Source organism: Haliotis asinina, chromosome 2, assembly GCF_037392515.1.
Source record: "Haliotis asinina isolate JCU_RB_2024 chromosome 2, JCU_Hal_asi_v2, whole genome shotgun sequence".
In the NCBI taxonomy this organism is placed as follows: Eukaryota; Metazoa; Mollusca; class Gastropoda; order Lepetellida; family Haliotidae; genus Haliotis; species Haliotis asinina.
Window position 1 is genome coordinate 92296265 of NC_090281.1, and position 18212 is coordinate 92314476.

Here is an 18212-nt window from a genome sequence, read left to right on the forward strand (position 1 = left end):
TGGTCCTTAGTATGGTAATCTACCTTCAGTTGTTAGCCCATGTTTATATTGTATTGCCCTCTATAGATAAATTGTTTTAGGTATAGTTACTAGTTTTATATTCACCTCTGTGATATTCTGACCCGTGAAGGTCCCGGGGTAGAATAGGCCTTCAGCAACCCATGCTTGCCATAAAAGGCGACTCTGCTTGTCGTTAGAGGCGACTAACGGGATCGTGTGGTCAGACTCGCTGACTTTGTTGACACATGTCATCGGTTCCCAATTGCGCAGATCGCAGACTTCAGTTGTTAGCAATCTATAGCCCATTTTTATATTGTATTGTCCTCTATAGATAAACTGTTTTAGATATAATTACTAGTTTTACATTCTTTTTGTGATATTCTAGTTGCTTTACTGTCCTTTGTCGGCAGGTCTTTATAATACTCATATATTCCATTTCAAGGTTATGTTCCCGTCACGATATGGCTGAAATATTGCCGATGTGACGTTACATATTAACTCACTCACTCACCCATGGCCCGTAGTAGTGTGAGGAATTATAAATAAATAATCCACCAGTTTGGCCCATAAGCCACCACCTTCTGGGCATAAGACTCTAGGGCAAAGCTCAGAACTTCAATAAATGCATTTCAAAATTTAAAAAAAAGGTTGATGAACAGATTGGCCAAGACCGAAATTAAAACACCTAATACAATTTGTGCACTGACATAACTATATCTTCATGTCCATGTCTTGGCATGGCCAGCCAATTGGTTGAACCAGGCCCATTCAACCTGTCGGGGCTTCCCACTGAGTTTTTTTAAGAATCTTGCTGTTTACCTTTGGTTACAGTGAGACTTTGCTGTGACTTTGTCGATGACAGAAGACGGTTCAAGATCAGGGGATATTTCTAATTGTATTTGAGACGCTCCAGGAAGTGATTCTCGTGTTTGAGTAGATGTAGTGGGTGAGAGAAGGCTAGAGAAATCCGTTTTTATCCAAGTCAACTTTGTCTGACGTTGTTTCTGGCGTTCTTCTGGCAATGGAAGCGTAGCTTTCTAATTGTTTTAAGCTTAGTACTTGTCTCTTTGCATCAGCAAAGCTGATGTTTTGTTGAACTTTAATTTATTTATTGCTATTTGCTGTTTCCAAACAGGACACTCCTTAGAATAAGATGGATTATTCCCTGAGCAGTCGGTGCATTTTGTAACAGAACTGTCACAGTCGCCTGTTGTGTGTGTCTTTTCACCATAGTGAGCACACACAACAATGTACAAGAATGTACACCATGTCCGAATTATTTTCATTTGAAGCATCTGAGAGGATTCGGAAAGTATGTGTCAACATTTAGATTGCAATAGCCGGCCTTGAGTGATCTTGGAGCAGAAGGTAGGGAAAAGGAAAACAGATAAGTGTTGATTTTACCACTTTCATTATTTTTACGAGTTGAAAACCATTTCACATAGAGAACACCCTGATCTTTCATTTCAGAGACAATATCTAATTCTAACATGCCAGCAAGTAATCTATCAATTCCCGTACAATTCCCTTACTCGTGTTGAGTGTTTTGTGTGCCGTGATGGTGACGGAAATGCTGACAAACGTCTTAGCGTTCAACAGGTTAGCTGATTGTTGCTTTTTGGTATACTCAATCACGAGTGCACCCGAACGTAATCTTCTGATATTTTTTACATCCCCAGCAATGTCTTGGATACCCTTCGAGCCAGCAAAAGATTTTATTTCAAGGGTGTTTATCTTCAGTCTCAACAACAAGAAGACGTGGCCAACATTCGTTAGGTTTGGACAGTCTAAGCTCAGTATCAGTATGATCTTCTTCAAGCAGAAGTTTGGTTTTTTTTGTTTGTTTTTTGTGTTGTTTTTGTTGTTTTTTGTTTGTTTGTTTTTTATGGGGGGTTTCATACACCATGGTTATCATCGAAGCTCCCCACAAGCCATGGAGTATCACAGGGACAATGCTAGAGCAAGCAGGTCTTCAGCTTGCAGCACCAAGGATACCCAGATGATATACACCAGCAGAGTGAGTGAGTGAGTGAGTTAATATTGAACGTCACATCGGCAGTATTGCTGCCATATTGTGACGAGAGCATTCTTAAAAATGGAATCTATGCATATCATAAAAACCTGTCGACGAAGGACAGTAAAACAGCTAGAATATCACAATGAGAAATAAAACTAGCGTGAAAAGTTAAAACTAATATCCCTATTCAGACGATACAATATAGAAACAGGCTATATAGATCACCAACAACTGAAAGTAGATCACCATACTAGGGGCCATGGGGACTTACAGTACTTCTGCTACCTGCATGGTCCCTAGCTGGATTTACACCATCCTCTCAGCTGCTGGTGACTGTATGCAAGATTAGCCACAAATTAAAATGACAGAAATACTAAGACTAAAAAACAGGAAGATCAAACTTGACTTCAAATGTTTTGGGACTTACGTACCCTCTCAGGAGGACAATAATTTTACAGTGCTTCAACCCCCATCGAGGATACAGCCACTAACGCTCTAAGTTCCTAATTCGAAATTCCAAGCAAAAGATATTTAGATATTTACAATTCATTTAGAAAATCTAATTCTTTTTAAAATGCGATAATTAAATGAGAACTAACATTATTAAAAAGATCCTTCAAAGTTTTTGAATTAAAATATTTATCTCTTGTGATGGAATATTCAACACAGTCAAGCAGGACATGCTTGACTGTGATTCTTTCATCACAAGGGATACAAAACGGAGGATCTCCACCTTTTAATAGATAGTCGCGAGTATACCTCGTATGGCCAATGCGACATCGTCGCATAATGACCTCCTCAAATCTGGACTGACAACCCAAGTAAGTATAACCGATATAAGGTTTTATTTCATGTAATTTATTTATACCTACATGGGTGTCCAACTCCTTCTGCATCAGATCACGGATATAAGATCTTATTGTAGTTTTATAATCAGAGTATGGAATAAGAGGTGGTGTCACAGATTTGTTGAGTGCCGCAGCAAGATCGGCCATTGTGTTACCAGAAATGCCTACGTGACTAGGTAACCAACAAAAGACGATGTTGCACTGGCCAGTAGCAAGATTATTGTACAATTCAATCATTTCTATTAAAAGTGGATGTTTACAAGAAATGTTTTTAATAGCCTGAAGGCAAGAAAGAGAGTCAGAATATATTATATACTGTTTACGTTTCGGGTGTCTTTGAATATATTTAAGAGCTGTTAATATGGCGTTAGCTTCTGCTGTAAAAATAGAACTATTGTCTGGTAATCTAGAAGATATTGTTCTGGATCCAATGACAGTAGCACAAGCAACTGCGCCACCGTCCTTGGACCCATCTGTAAATAAGGATTTATAATCGCTATATTTATGTTTCAATTGGTTATATTCTTGTTCATACTGTAATTCATTCGTTTCTGATTTTTTAAATGTCGTTAATGTTAGGTCAACTTGTGGCCTAACCAATTGCCAAGGAGGAGAAGAAAGAAGACGGGAAGGCGATATACTTTCCAGGTCTATACCGGCAGAAGAAATAAATGGTTTAATTCTTTGCCCAAGAGGTGGAACAAGAGAAGACTTTTTGTTATACAAATCCTCATAAAGCGGATTGAAGACACAGTTATAGGCAGGGTTAGATTCATTAGAATATAATTTAGTAATGTATTGTAAAGACAATTTTATACGACGTTGAGTAAGAGATGGTTCATCGGCCTCAACGTAGAGACTATCAATAGGTGAAAGACCCAAGAAAAAGTCTTAAGCCTTGATGGTGGACAGAATCAAGATGTTTAAGATTGCTTTTGCAGGCTCCACCATATGCGATGGAGCCATAATCGAGTTTCGAACGGACGAGTGATCCATATAGGTGTAAGAGTGTTGCTTGGTCCCCTCCCCACTTTGAGTTGGAAACAACTTTCAACAAGTCAAGAGCCTTCAGGCATCTAGTTTTAAAGGACTTAATATGAGGCAGAAATGTTAAGTGGGAGTCAAAGATTAGGCCCAAGAACTTGGCCTCCTTGACCACTTTGATGGGAGTGCCATCTAGAGATAGTTCAGGGTCCTTATGTGGCTTATATTTTCTGCAAAAATGTATAAATTAGTTTTGGATTTAGAAAATTTAAAGCCGTTTTCAAGACACCATTTATTTATTTTGTTTAAACAAAGCTGCAGTTGCCGTTCAATAGTATGCATATTTTTCCCACGACAAGAAATATTAAAATCATCCACAAATAACGATCCATCAATTGAATCGTCTAAAACTTTTGATAAACTATTTATCTTTATGCTAAAAAGTGTAACAGACAAAATACTGCCTTGTGGAACACCCTGATCCTGATTGTAATGTTCAGACAGGGTAGAACCCACTCGGACTTGAAACTGTCTGTTATTTAAAAAGTTGGCTATGAATTGAGATAAACGACCTCGCAAGCCGAAGTCATGTATGTCTCTTAAAATACCATGTTTCCAGGTTGTGTCATATGCTTTTTCTAAATCAATAAACATAGACACAGCATGTTGTTTATTAATTAGTGCATTTTTAACAAATGATTCTAAACGCACTAAGTGATCGACAGTACTTCTCTTTTTGCGGAAACCAGACTGTATATCAGTTATAAGATTATTTGTTTCCAAGTACCAAACTAGTCGATTATTTATCATGCGTTCCATGGTCTTGCAAACACAGCTAGTTAACGCAATCGGACGATAATTAGATGGATCCGTATGATCACGTCCAGGTTTAGGTATTGGTACTACTATAGCGTCATGCCATGAAGAAGGAAATTTACCTGAAGTCCAAATATCATCAAAAATGCATAAGAGCGTCTCTAAACAGGATTCTGGTAAGTGCTTCAGGAGTTGATAATGTATGTTATCAGCTCTAGTAGCAGTGTCATGAGCTTGATCAAGAGCAGTATGGAGTTCATGAATAGAAAATATTTCATTATAATCTTTCCAGAATTGAAATTAATAGTTTTCTTTTCTTCTTGTTTTTGATATTGCTGGAATTTTGGTACATAATTAGAAGAGGAAGAGTGTTTAGCAAGGGTTTTACCTAGTTTATTCGCAATAGCTGATTTATCTGTAAGTAACTGATCTCCATGTTTAAGATGATGGACAGTACATTTAGTACCCTTACCTTTAATTTTCTGAACCATGTTCCATACCTTGGACAAGGGTGTCCGAGAATTTATTTTGGATACATAATATTGCCAAGATTGGCGTCTATTCTGTTTAAAAGTACGCCGCGCTTTAGCATTTAAAATTTAAAATTTATTTAAATCATGTACCATAGGATGGCGACGGAAATAATGTTCTGCTTTTTTCCTTGCCTTCCTAGTTTGTTTGCACTAATGGTTGAACCATGGTTTTCGAACATGTGGAACTGCAGAGGACTTTGGTATACACTCATCAGATATGGAATTCAGTTCCTCAGAAAAACATTTAATAGCATCTGGAACGTCAATAAAACGCTCGGGTTTAAGTTTTTTCAGCACACAGTGTTTCATATAAAGCCCAGTTAGCCTTTGTAAAATTCCGCCTTGATGATGGAGGAATATCAGATGGAGTTACAGCTTTTAATATAGTAGGTCACTTACACAGAGGTCATCGTGGACTGACCATTCGAATTCATTTAATTGTTCTGAATTTGTAAGTGACAAGTCGAGAGCAGAATAAGTCCCTGTACCAGGATGTAAATATGTGCTGGAACCATCTTTATAAATACACAAATCATTGTCAGAACAAAAGTCCTCCAACAATTTCCCTTTAGTGTTTATATGTACACTACCCCAGACTGGGTTGTGCCCATTTAAGTCTCCCATTATAATACAGGGCTTCGGGAGTTGGTCATGTAGAGCTTGAAGATCAGTTTTGGCAAACGTCGAAGATGGCGAAATATAGAGGGAGCATAGCGTAAACGCTACATGTAAAGTAATTCTCACTGTAACAGCCTGCATATTAGTATTAAGTGAAACGGGGCTTTGAATAACGTTTTGTCTGACTAGAGTGGATGATCCGCCCGTGGCCCTATCACCCGGAGGTGAAATACAATGATACGCATTAAATTGACGAAGGTCAAATATATCTGTTTGTTTTAAATATGTCTCTTGGAGACATAACGCTGAAGGTGTAAAATCTTGGACTAATACCTGTAATTCATGTAAATTAGTCCTCAATCCTCTGCAGTTCCACTGTACAATATTACTAGAATAAACTATCTTTTGGGGGAATTTATTGGGGATCTACCCCGCACTCGTTTGGAGGGCGACAAGCTATGTGCCCTAGAATGGACGTTTTCAGAAACGTCCATGTCTTCAAGAGACCCGTATTTATTGAACAATTGAATTTTGTTCTGTGACCCTTTAGGAGTTCTGCCACTTTGTTGTTTTGAAGCATCAGGCTTTGGCTTCGGTTTACTTTTCACCGTTTGTTGACTATCAGATGTCGATTGAGACTTTGAGTGTGACTGAGATGATGATTTGTGATCAGAAGACCTTGAGGTACTAGGAAATGATTCCTCAGTATGTGATGATATAGCAGGGTACAAATGCTGTGGAGAATCGCAATTTACCCAAGTCAAGGTAGTTTGGCAGCCTGTGGTTGATGTTGTTTTAAAGCTAGGTGTTTTTGCTACTGTTGCATAACTTTCTGTAAGATCAGATCTCTTTATCAGGTTTTTTGGCCTCAGGAAAAGAGATATTTTGAGTGAATTTTATTTTATTGATCTCCATTTGCTCTTTCCAAATAGGACACTGTTCGCTTGAGGAATTGGTGCATTTTTCATAATCGCTGTCACAATTTTCTGTTGTGTGTGTCTTCTCACCACAGTGAGCACACACAACAGGCAATGTGCAAGTATTTACATCGTGTCCATATTTCTGGCATTTAAAACACCTGAGCGGGTTGGGGATGTAGGTATCAAATTGTATGTTGCAGTAGCCTGCCTTCACTGATTTTGGAACATTGGACATGAGAAAGTAAACAGATACGTATTTGTTTTGACGGTTTCGTTGTTTCTGCGAGTTGAAAAGCGCTTGACATATAGTACACCTTGATCCTTCATTTCGGATCCTATATCAAGTTCCGACATGTCATCAAACAATCGATCTCTATCCCTCACGATACCTTTACTTGTATTCAACGTTTTGTGTGCAGAAACCGTGACGGGAATGCCCACGAAAGATTTAACATTCATCAGATTTGTTGCTTGCTGCTTTTTCCCGCACTCGACTAGCAGGGCACCCGAACGTAAGCGTCTTATGTTCTTCACATCCCCAGCAATGCCTTGAATACCTTTGGATACATCAAAGTGGCTCAGCTTCAAAGATGTCTTATCAGGAGTCTCAATCACAATGAAACGTGGCCAATACTCAATCGATGTAAACGGTCTATGGTCAGTATCAACAGGGTCAATATCAAGTGGACGTTTTGGGTTTTTTTTGTTGGAGTTTCATAAGCCATGGTTAGTGTAATATGGTTCATCATCCGAGCTCCCTACCCACCACGGAGTATCACAAGGACAATGCTAAAGCAAGCGGGCCTCCAGCTTACAGCACCAAGGACACCCGGATGATATACTCCAGCAGAAGAATTAGAAATAATTAATCTACCAGATTGGCCCATGAGCCACCGCCTTCTGGGCATAAGACTCTAGGCAAAAGTTCAGAACTTCAAAAATGCATTTTAAATTTCGAAAAGCTCAATAAACTAATAGGCCAAGACCGAAAGTAAAAATCCAAATAAAATTTGTGCAATGATATATATACTCCATGCACAGGGCTTGGCATGACCAGCCGATTGGTCGAACCGGGCCCATTCGACCACCCGTCTAGGTGAAGTCAGGGCCAAAGTGGTGTGTTGGGCAATGGAACGCAGTTAAAAGCCCCAGTGCCCTCAACCACCAGGATCCCGTCCTCCACCGACACGGGATGCAACCCACGGCAAACGGGTTGGTGGACCAAATATCCCCCCGGGTCCACTACGGGGGTGTCGGGGAGCTCTTAGCGTTATCCAGCACCCACCACGAGGTGGTGGCTCGCCACGGGTGCCAACACCAGCAGAACTAATGAAAGGTTAATTATTCCACCAGATTGGCCCATGAGCCATCGCCTTCTGGCCATACGACTCTAGGCAAAAACGTGACACTATTTAAAGTTTTGAAATTCTAAGAAATCGCCAAGTCTTAAAAATAGCATGATAAAAAATTTCAAAATGTTTACAACATTACAAAATGTAATGCTCAATGCTTGGCGTGGACCAGCCAATTGGTTGAACCAGGCCCTTTCAACCACCCATCAAGGTGAAGTCAGGGCCGAAGTGGTGTGTTGAGCAATAGGAACACTGTCCTGGTCCCATGCCTACAACCACCATGATCCCTCATTGCACCAACACGGGGCCGCAACCCACGGCAAACCAGGTCCACAACAGGGGGTTGGCGTGCACTTAGCATTACCCACCATCCACCACGAGGAGGTGGCTCGCCACGGGTGATAATGAAAATCGCCACGGGTGATAATGAAAATAGAATTAATGACATGAACTCGGAAATTTAAATCATGACGGTTGTTTACATTTATCGCATGTGCAGTTGAGATCCATAGTAGTATAGCTTTAAGAATTAAAGTTTGTGGCATATGATTTGCTCAGTTAAAATGCATAATTTCAATACTAAATAGTTAGTGGTGCGGCTAAGCAGATAGAATGTGTGTTTAATGACGAATATACAAAAGATGTATGTGTTGGTGGGATGACATGGATTAAGTTTTCCATCACAAATAATCACTGATGAATAATAATTGAACATGATGGAGGAATTGTCATGTAACTCTATGAATCTGTTGTAGAAGTTAATGCTCGTACCTCATGCGGGTTTAGGGTGCAGGCAAAAGATCGTTAGGAACTTGTCAAAATCTCCCAATTGATGATTTGTCCATTGCAACCGATCATCGAAAGTAATTGCCCAGTATCACTTATTAAATGTTCTTGTGATGTTTGTTAATGTACAAAACAAGAAGAAAAACATGTTTTCTTTTGCAAATTTCACGTGTTCAATGTATGGGCGGTAAGTTAGGAACATGACATGCCTGGAGCTTAAAATAATTATGCAAATGTAATAACACAGACAAAACAAGTGTTCAACAAATGCAAACAAGAGTTCCAAACATGCTTGGATTCATAACAGAAAACATTACCGACTGCTCGCTCCTATAGCCAGTGCGGCCAATCTTTGATTATGTTAATTATTTGCACCACAACTAGTCTTAACTTCTGACGTCCAGTGCTGGTTCTACGTAGAACCCTGACCAGACACAGTGATAAGTTCCTAGTACTGAAGATAATTGTGAAGCTATCTGTTTGGATGCGTGAGAAGGATGTATGTTTAGAGCCGGCTTGTCTGCTATCAAAGTGAGGTCTGGACACCACGTCCCAGTGAGTCTAGAACTGTTGTGTTGGCTGCCCTGGTAAATTTAGGGCCCCAGTGGGTCTTGGCTCGGATGACCGCTTCATTTCAGTGGTTTATGTGAAGTAACTTCTCCTCTGGAGATCTCAGCCCAAAGGTTACATCTGTTTAACTCCCTTATGTGTTCTTCCAACCCTGTAGAGAAGCACGTATAGATGCAGGTTGAAGCTTGATTAGCTCGGAAGGTCAACCATTGCAGAAATGCCAGCGCTAGAACCCTCCACTGGTGGTGTTGATTGTTGAACAGGAATTATTGATACTTCCTGGACTCTGGGTGTATTGGTATATGCGGATATGTATCCCTTAAATTTATGTGAGCCAAAAAGTGTTCGATCATCTGCATCAGTTGTGTAAGGTGGACCTTTCTGAGTTTCCCTGGCTTTTTGTGAGTAATCAGATACTCTTTTCTTGGAGACCAAGTTCCTTTAGACGTATAACTAATTGCTTCTTTGAATATAAGTGAATCTATCGCTTCAATCAGTCTGATGATTTGCTCATCTTCGGAGGATGCGGCTTCAACACGTTTACAATTGACAATTGGTCTCGTTTCCTTATCATGCCCTTGCAAAGAGCATTGAAGGTTTAGCAGGCGAAGTAGAAGGCGTTACAGAACTACGTTCCGGTTCTCTACTGATAGAATGCAAGAAACAGATGCAATTCTGCTCTCGACCAAATCAGTTGCAAATGTCCCTGTGACGGTCTCTCCACGCAGGACATTAAACACCAGTAAAGGCATTGTCCGTGATACTGGACATGGCCTTTTGGACATGACAGAAACTGACACTGTGACAGAATTACATGCCCAAAGGGTGACAGATGCTACACGTTTCAGTGTCAGAAAGAATAACGAAATCATTAAAATAAACACTTACCTGTTGACATTTTGCATTCCAAACCATCCCAAAGGTGTTACAAATGCCAAAAGTATGGTCACGGCTCAAAGTCATGCCATTATCCACCAGCGTGGCATCGTTGTGCCGGAAATTGCAAAGATGGTAATCTGTGTAACAAAAGCCCTGTTTGTGTCAACTGTTCTGGAAATCATCCAGTTCCAAGGATTGTCCAAGCGTGGAAGCTGCAGTCTAAAATTTCCAAAGTAAAACATGAACAGAAGATTACATTTTCTGAAGCAAAGAAGATTATGTGTGCACAAGAACAGCCTGGTCAGACAAATTCCACCACAGTTTCCGCTTCTATACAGGGATACAAATCTAAATATTTTTCAGGTAACTGTCTTCGCCTATCATACACTGGAACTGTTGAGGACTTAAAACCAATTTAACTCATTTACAGTTACTAGTCCAAGATTTTAAACCGTCAGCGTTGTGCTTACAACAAACACATCTGAAACAGACATATAATTTTGATCTCCGTCAATTTAATACATACTATTGTTTATCTCCTCCAGGGGGTAGGGATTCTGGCGGAGCATCTATCCTGATGAGAAACAATGTTATTCATTGCACAGTACCCCTTAAAACAAATCTCCAAGTCATTGCAGTACGACTTACATTATAGGTTGTTTTTACTCTGTGCTCTTTATACATACCGCCAACATCAGCTTGATCTATCTGCTCTTCGAGCCCTTTTATGACCAATTTCCTAAAACTTGATTAATCATGGGGGATTTAAATGGCCACAGCCCATTTGGGGTTGGTACTAATACTAACAACAAAGGTAAATTACCGGAGGATTTCATCTCAAATAATGATTTATACATTTAGAATGATGGTTCACAGACATATTTACATCCTGGCACGGGAACATATTCAGCTCTCGAGTTGTCCATTACTGCCCCTTACCTACTGAATGGATTCGAATGGTCTGTCCACTTCCCAACAATCATAAATCCCGTAAATCCATCTGATGTTCCTCCTTCGTCAAGATGGAATTTCAAAAAGACTACCTGATCTTTATATGAAGCTATTCGTGCTGCTAGACTCAAGTCTGAACCTTTTCATGATATTCCTGACGGCATAAAATGCTTTTTAGATGAACTAAAGAGAAAGTATTCCAAAGTCCTCTGCAGTTCCTCACATCCGAAAACCATGGTTTAACGATGATTGCAAACAGGCTAGGAAGGCACGGAAGAAAGCTGAACATTACTTCCGTCGCCATCCTATGGTCCACAATTTAGACAAAATTTTAAATGCTAAAGCCAGACGTACTTTCAAGGGAAGTAAACGCCAATCTTGGCGAAATTATGTCTCCAAACTTAATTCGCGTACTCCGATATCAAAGATGTGGAATGTGATCCTGAAAATTGAGGGTAAGGGATCCAAATGTAGCATCCACTATCTTAAAGATGGTAACCAGCTATTGACTAATATATCTGATATTGCAAATAAACTTGGTGACACGCTGGCCAAACATTCTTACTCATCTAATAATGTACCTGAATTCCAAAAATACCAAAACCAGCAAGAAAAGAAGGCTATTAATTTCAGTTCAGATGATGGGGAAGATTACAACGAAACATTTTCGATAAATGAGCTTCATACTGCTCTGGAACAGGCTCAGGATACTGCTACAGGAGCTAATAACATACATTATCAACTTCTGAAGCACTTACCGGAATCCTGTTTGGAGACCCTTTTAAATATATTTGATAATATTTGGAACGGAACAATTTCCTTCTTCATGGCGTGATGCTATACCTGTACCCATATACCTGTACGTGATCATACCGATCCTTCCAATTATAGGCCCATTTCACTAACTAGCTGTGTTTGCAAAACCATGGAACGCATGATAAATAATCGACTTGTTTGGTACTTGGAAACAAATAGCCTTATAACAGATGCACAATGTGGTTTCCGTAAAAACAGAAGTACTGTCGATCACCTCGGGCGTTTGGAATCATTTGTTAAAAACGCTTTAATTAATAAACAGCACGCTGTGTCTATCTTTTTTATCTTGAAAAGACATATGACACTACGTAGAAATATGGCATTTCAAGAGATTTACATGACTTCAGTTTACGAGGTCGTTTGCCTCAATTTATAGGCACATATTTAAATGACAGACAATTTCAAGTCAGAGTGGGTTCTACCCTGTCTGATCATTATCATCAGGATCAGGGTGTTCCACAAGGCACTATTTTGTCTGTGACTTTATTTAGCATCAAGATTAATAGTTTGTCAAACGTTTTAACCGGTTCAATCGATGGATCATTATTTGTGGATGGTTTTAATATTTCGTGTTGTGGTAAAAAATATGCATACAATTCAACGCCAACTGTAGTTGTGTTTAAACAAAATAGACAAATGGTGCTTGAAAACGGCTTTACATTCTCTAACTTAAAAACTAATTGCATACATGTTTACCGTAAAAGTTTTAAACATAAGGATCAAGAATTGTTTTTATATTGCACTCACATCAAAGTTTTCAAGGAGGCCAAGTTCTTAGGTCTGAAGTTTGACTCACATTTTACTTTACTTCCGCATATCAAATCCATAAAAACTAAATGCCTGAAGGCACTTGATTTATTGAAAGTCGTGTCAAATTCAAAGTAGGGAGGTGATCAACCTACCCTCCTACACCTATATGGATCACTTGTGTGTTCGAAGCTTGATTATGCCTCATTTGTATATGATGGAGCCTGCAAAAGCAACTTAATACTATTAGATTCTGTCCATCATCAGGGTCGAAGACTTTGTCTTGGCTCCTTTCGAACTTCACCTGTTGACAGCCTGTATGTCGAGGCTGATGAACCATCTCTTGAGCAGCGACGCATAAAATTAGCTTTACAGTATGTAGCAACACTGTATTCCAATGCGGCAAACCCTGCATACAACTGAGTTTTCAATCCTCTCTATGAGGACTTATACAATGAGAAATCTTCTCTTGTGCCGCTTTTTGGTTTAAGAATAAAACCATATATTTCTGCTGCCGACATTGAGATGGATAATATAGCTCCTTCCCGTCTTCTTTTTCTCCCCCTTGGCAGGTGGTTAGGCCACAACATTAACTTCATTTAAAAAGTCAGAAACTAATGAATTGCAATATAAACAAGAATACAATCAATTACAAATTAAGTATAGCAAATATAAATCCCTATTTACAGATGGGTTCAAAGACGGTGACGCAGTAGCTTGTGTCAGTGTCATTGGATCCAGAACAAGATCAACTAGAATACCAGATAGCAGCTCTATTTTTACTGCAGAAGCTAACGCCATATTAACAGCTCTTAAATATATTCAAAGACACCCTACGTATAAACAATATATCATATTTTCAGATTCTCTTTCTTGCCTTCAGGCTATCAAAAATCATTCTTGTAAACATCCACTTTTAATAGAAATTATTGAATTGTGTAATGATCTTGCTACTGGCCAATACGACATCGTCTTTTGTTGGTTACCCAGTCATGTAGCAATCTCTGGTAACACACTGGCTGATCTTGCTGCTAAAGCAACACTCAACAAATATGACACCACTTCTTATTTCTTACACTGATTGTAAAGCCACCATCAGATCTAATATCCGTGATCTGATGCAGAAGAAGTGGGACACCCAAGTGGACATTAATAAATTACATGCAATAAAACCCTATGCTGGTTATACCTACTTGGGTTGTCAGTCCAGATTTGAAGAGGTCATCATGCGGCGATGTCGCATTGGCTACACGAGATATACTCATGAGTACTTATTGAAAGGTGAGGATCCTCCGTTCTGCATCAATTGAAATAGTCACGGTCACGCATGGTTTGCTTGACTATGTTGAATATTCCATCACAAGGGATAAATATTTCAAATCACGAACTATGAAGGATCTTTTTAGTAACGTAAGTTCTCGTTTAATTCTAGCATTTTTAAAAGACTTAGATTTGATAACAGACTTGTAAATAGATAAATATTTTATTATTGGAAGTTTAAATCGATATAATAACTAAGATTGTTGGTGGCTGTATCTTCGAGGGGGTTAAAGTACTGTAAAATTATTGTCCTCCTGAGGGGGTACGTAAGTCCACAAACATTCAAAGTAAATTCAAACTCTCCACTATCTTAATCGTAGTATATGTGTTCTTTTAAATGTGTGGCTAGATGTACCTAAGTTGCTAACGACTGAGGGGATGGTGTAAATCCAGCTCGGGTCCATGCAGGTAGCAAAAGTAATGTAAGTCCCCATGGTCCCTAGTGTGGTGATCTACCTTCAGTTGTTGGCAGTCTTTAGCCCATTTTTATCTTGTACTGTCATCTATAGTTAAACTGTTTCAGATTTATTTAGTAGCCATAAATGGACATGTGTGATACACACTAGTGGGTTTACTGTTCTTCATCAACAGGGTTTTAGTTTCTTATATTCATTCATTCTACAATGTCATTTTTACTTTTTCACGTCACGATATGCCTGCAATGTGGCCGATTCGACGATAAATATTAACTCACTATCGCTTCAGTCAGCAGTTTCTACGAAGTGTATCTGTGGAGGGCCGAGTGTGAGCGCTAGTATTACGAACATCAGAATTTGATATGTATTCCTTTAGGGGAATGGGTCTTCCAAACGATCCAAGTTTGGCCTACATTTTCCCACCGATACTGAATTGATCTGGTCGAAGATAAACTACTTCTGCTGGTTGGCCATGGTGGACAAACGCATAGGGTCTTTGTCAGACTGGCGATCTTTAAAGGGTTGGTGGGAGCGGGGTGGGCGTGATCCTTCGATGTGGAGGTTATGGGTAATCTGTCTGTAATCCATCTTTCCCACTCTTAATGCTCATGCTCTAAAACCTGATGTATATCATCCTCCTGTGTTCACCTTCTCCTCGTTCTGTCCACTGGCTTTACCGTATCCCAATTATTGTTTTCATGGCTGCTGTTTTGGATGTGTATTCAATGATTGATTGTTTATACATCTCTGACGTCCTGTAAACCTGGTATGTATAACATGTTTTCTACACCTGTCTTTTATCACCTGAAGAAAGGGCAAGATGTGACCCAGAAACGTTGTCTTACGTAATAAATAAGACGTTGCCACCCATATACTGTTACGGACCAACATGTAGCTTATACAGTGATAGTTTAGCAACTGCTGAACAATGCTTTGCAAATGAAACATGTAACCACATGACCTTAAATAAACCATAGAGTGTTTTGAAATACTCCTTCTTTGTTACGTTGAATGGATATGTCTCACTCGTCATTACGCTTAGGTGATTTAGTGTTAGATTATATTAGCCTGAACGGCCGATTGATGTATTACAACATGGGGTGTGAAGATCTACTTAAACTTATTTTATCAAAAAATACTGAGCAAGCACCTTCAATGATAAGCCTATCGAATGAGGGTGTACCCGGGAATGGTGGTAGGTGGGGGTAGGGGATAAGTGGGGAAAACTAGCGACACTAGTCGTTTGTGCTAATGAAGAGAAAACAACACTTCGTCATGAAATCGGAGAATACTGCCACTTTAATAAATGGGTCCCTTAAGCAATTGCTACAACTGTAGTTATCTCTCACCACAGCTGTATCGTTATTACAAGAAGGGTCATTTAAAACGAAAACGAAACCAAAACTAAATGAAACGTTGGCTCACCGCCGGTTGGCCAAGTAGAGATAAATACACATATTATGTTATAATTAGTTATAGCTACTCCAGCCTCTGATGGAAATATATTTGTAAATTGCACGGGTTATCTGCTTGCTCTCGAACGACTTACATGTAAATAAAGACTGGTTGTCCGGATATGAACGAAACGTTTTAGGAAATGATATCTTCGTCAGCGTTGAAAAACACATACCAAAGTTGATGGATTGTTCGCCATTGATTCTCGTTGGGTTTAGAACTAAAGAAAATACACGTGGAGTTCCTACGTTGGATCAAAGTCCATGGATGGAGCCTTGCAAAAGACTGGAGACAGATTTAAGTACGCAGGAAACTCCTGTATTTGAAACAACTCCACTTACAAGCTAACGAACAACTCGGTATTTCGTAAAACGATCTAAAGGTCACATGCAACGTAAAACACTTTGCAGATTCTGATACCTTTCGGTTTGCACACAAATCGTCACAAATCCCAATGTAACTTATAAAGTTGAAATAATAAATGATGAAAAAAGCTGCGAAATCGCAGTATTAACGATTCCCTAATTACCCTCAGCGCTGGGGGAAAGGTGCTTTCAAAAGCTATGCTGCGATGCTTTCATAACGCATGCGCAGTAAATAGGTTCGCAGAGCTTGAAACAGTATGCCTGCTCAGTGTATGAGGTCGCGAGTAGTAGTCTACTCTTGGTTCTGTACCCAAACAAGTAAATAATCTACTCGTTAAATAGAGCATTACCATATTCATTTTAAAGATACGATTTTTGTATAATTTCAGATGAATCGTCCAAAATCACGAATCTTCTTAATGCTATGTGGAATATCCATGATCATATATATCATGTATCTTTGGACATCATCACATACCAGCAGTGACGTGTTTCCACATGTCGATGCTATTGGAGTGCGTAAATTTTCAGCCCTGAAGGAACACACGACTTTGCATACCCGATATCCCGAAAGCGTAAAACTTTCAGGACCAGGCAAGGTTAGGAGTAACAATGTGTCCAATATCCACCAGAATGCAAAACGTGATCACACCAACCTTGCATCAAACAAGAGAGCTATAAACGAAACCTATCCACCCTTACACCATACTGAATCTCGGCTTGTCTTTAAAGAAGCCATCACAGAGTACTGGACACCACAAGATGTGATCAATATGGATATCCCTTTCACAAACAGGTCTTTGGTACATAACACTTTAAATGGAACAAAGCTTATTGTAATTGATAATCCTCCAATCTGGCTAAAATGGAGACTACAAGGTGATATGAAGCTGTGCAGATACAGGAACTGTTTGTTGTCAAGGAATGCATCATTGAGGACAGAGGCAGACGCCGTGCTCTTTAATGGACGAGGAATGTTCCCCACACCACCACCCCGAACACCGGGGCAAGTGTTCGTGATATATGCCTGGGAAAGTCCTTGTCACCTTCCAAAAACAATGTACAACCCGGAATGGAAAAGAGAATTAAATTGGACAATGACATACAAAACAGACTCCGATCTTTTTGCGCCTGTGGGAATGTTTGTACCAGTTCTGAAACCGCTTCCCTATCATCATCTTCTAAACATCGTGCAGCACAAGACAAAGGCAGTTGCGTGGTTTGTTAGCAATTGTAAATCAGAATCAAAACGAATGGTATATGTCAAACGGCTTCAGAAGATAATTGACGTTGACATTTTTGGAAATTGTGGACCAATGAAATGTCCAAAATCTGAACCCAAATGCTTAAACATGCTGCAACATTACATGTTTTATTTGTCATTTGAAAACTCACTCTGTAAAGACTACATTACGGAAAAGCTGTATAAGGTTTTCAACGAAGTCTGTGTACCTGTTGTCCGGGGAGGTGCTGACTACAAACACCTTGTTCCAAATGGGACGTATATCGACGCAGCTAACTTTGCCAGTCCGGAGGCACTGGGAAGGCACCTAAAGTGGCTCATGTCCAACACGTCAGCTTACATGGACATCCTCTTACACAAGGAACAGTACAGGGTCCTTAGTTCAGGTCAAGGAAAACAAATGGCATTGTGTGAACTTTGTTACCGGCTAAATAACCCGGGAACAGGTAGTAGCAAGCCGGCAGCAGTGGAGAAATGGACTGAAGAATGTCATGCACCAACAGACCTTCGGTAGATGGGAGCAAATCTTTGGAAGTTGAATATTAGAAAACAAATTAGTACTATACATGTTGTGGC

The 18212-nt window shown here is 39.6% G+C and overlaps 1 protein-coding gene across 1 annotated transcript; it reads left to right on the top strand.

The window, feature by feature from the left end:
- Positions 1–10386: 10386 nt before the first annotated feature.
- LOC137272110 (alpha-(1,3)-fucosyltransferase C-like) lies at positions 10387–18150 on the top strand. The gene is made up of 2 exons (XM_067804469.1): positions 10387–10455; positions 17026–18150. Exons 1-2 carry the CDS (start codon positions 10387–10389, stop codon positions 18148–18150), a joined length of 1194 nt encoding a protein of 397 aa, XP_067660570.1.
- Positions 18151–18212: the final 62 nt, after the last annotated feature.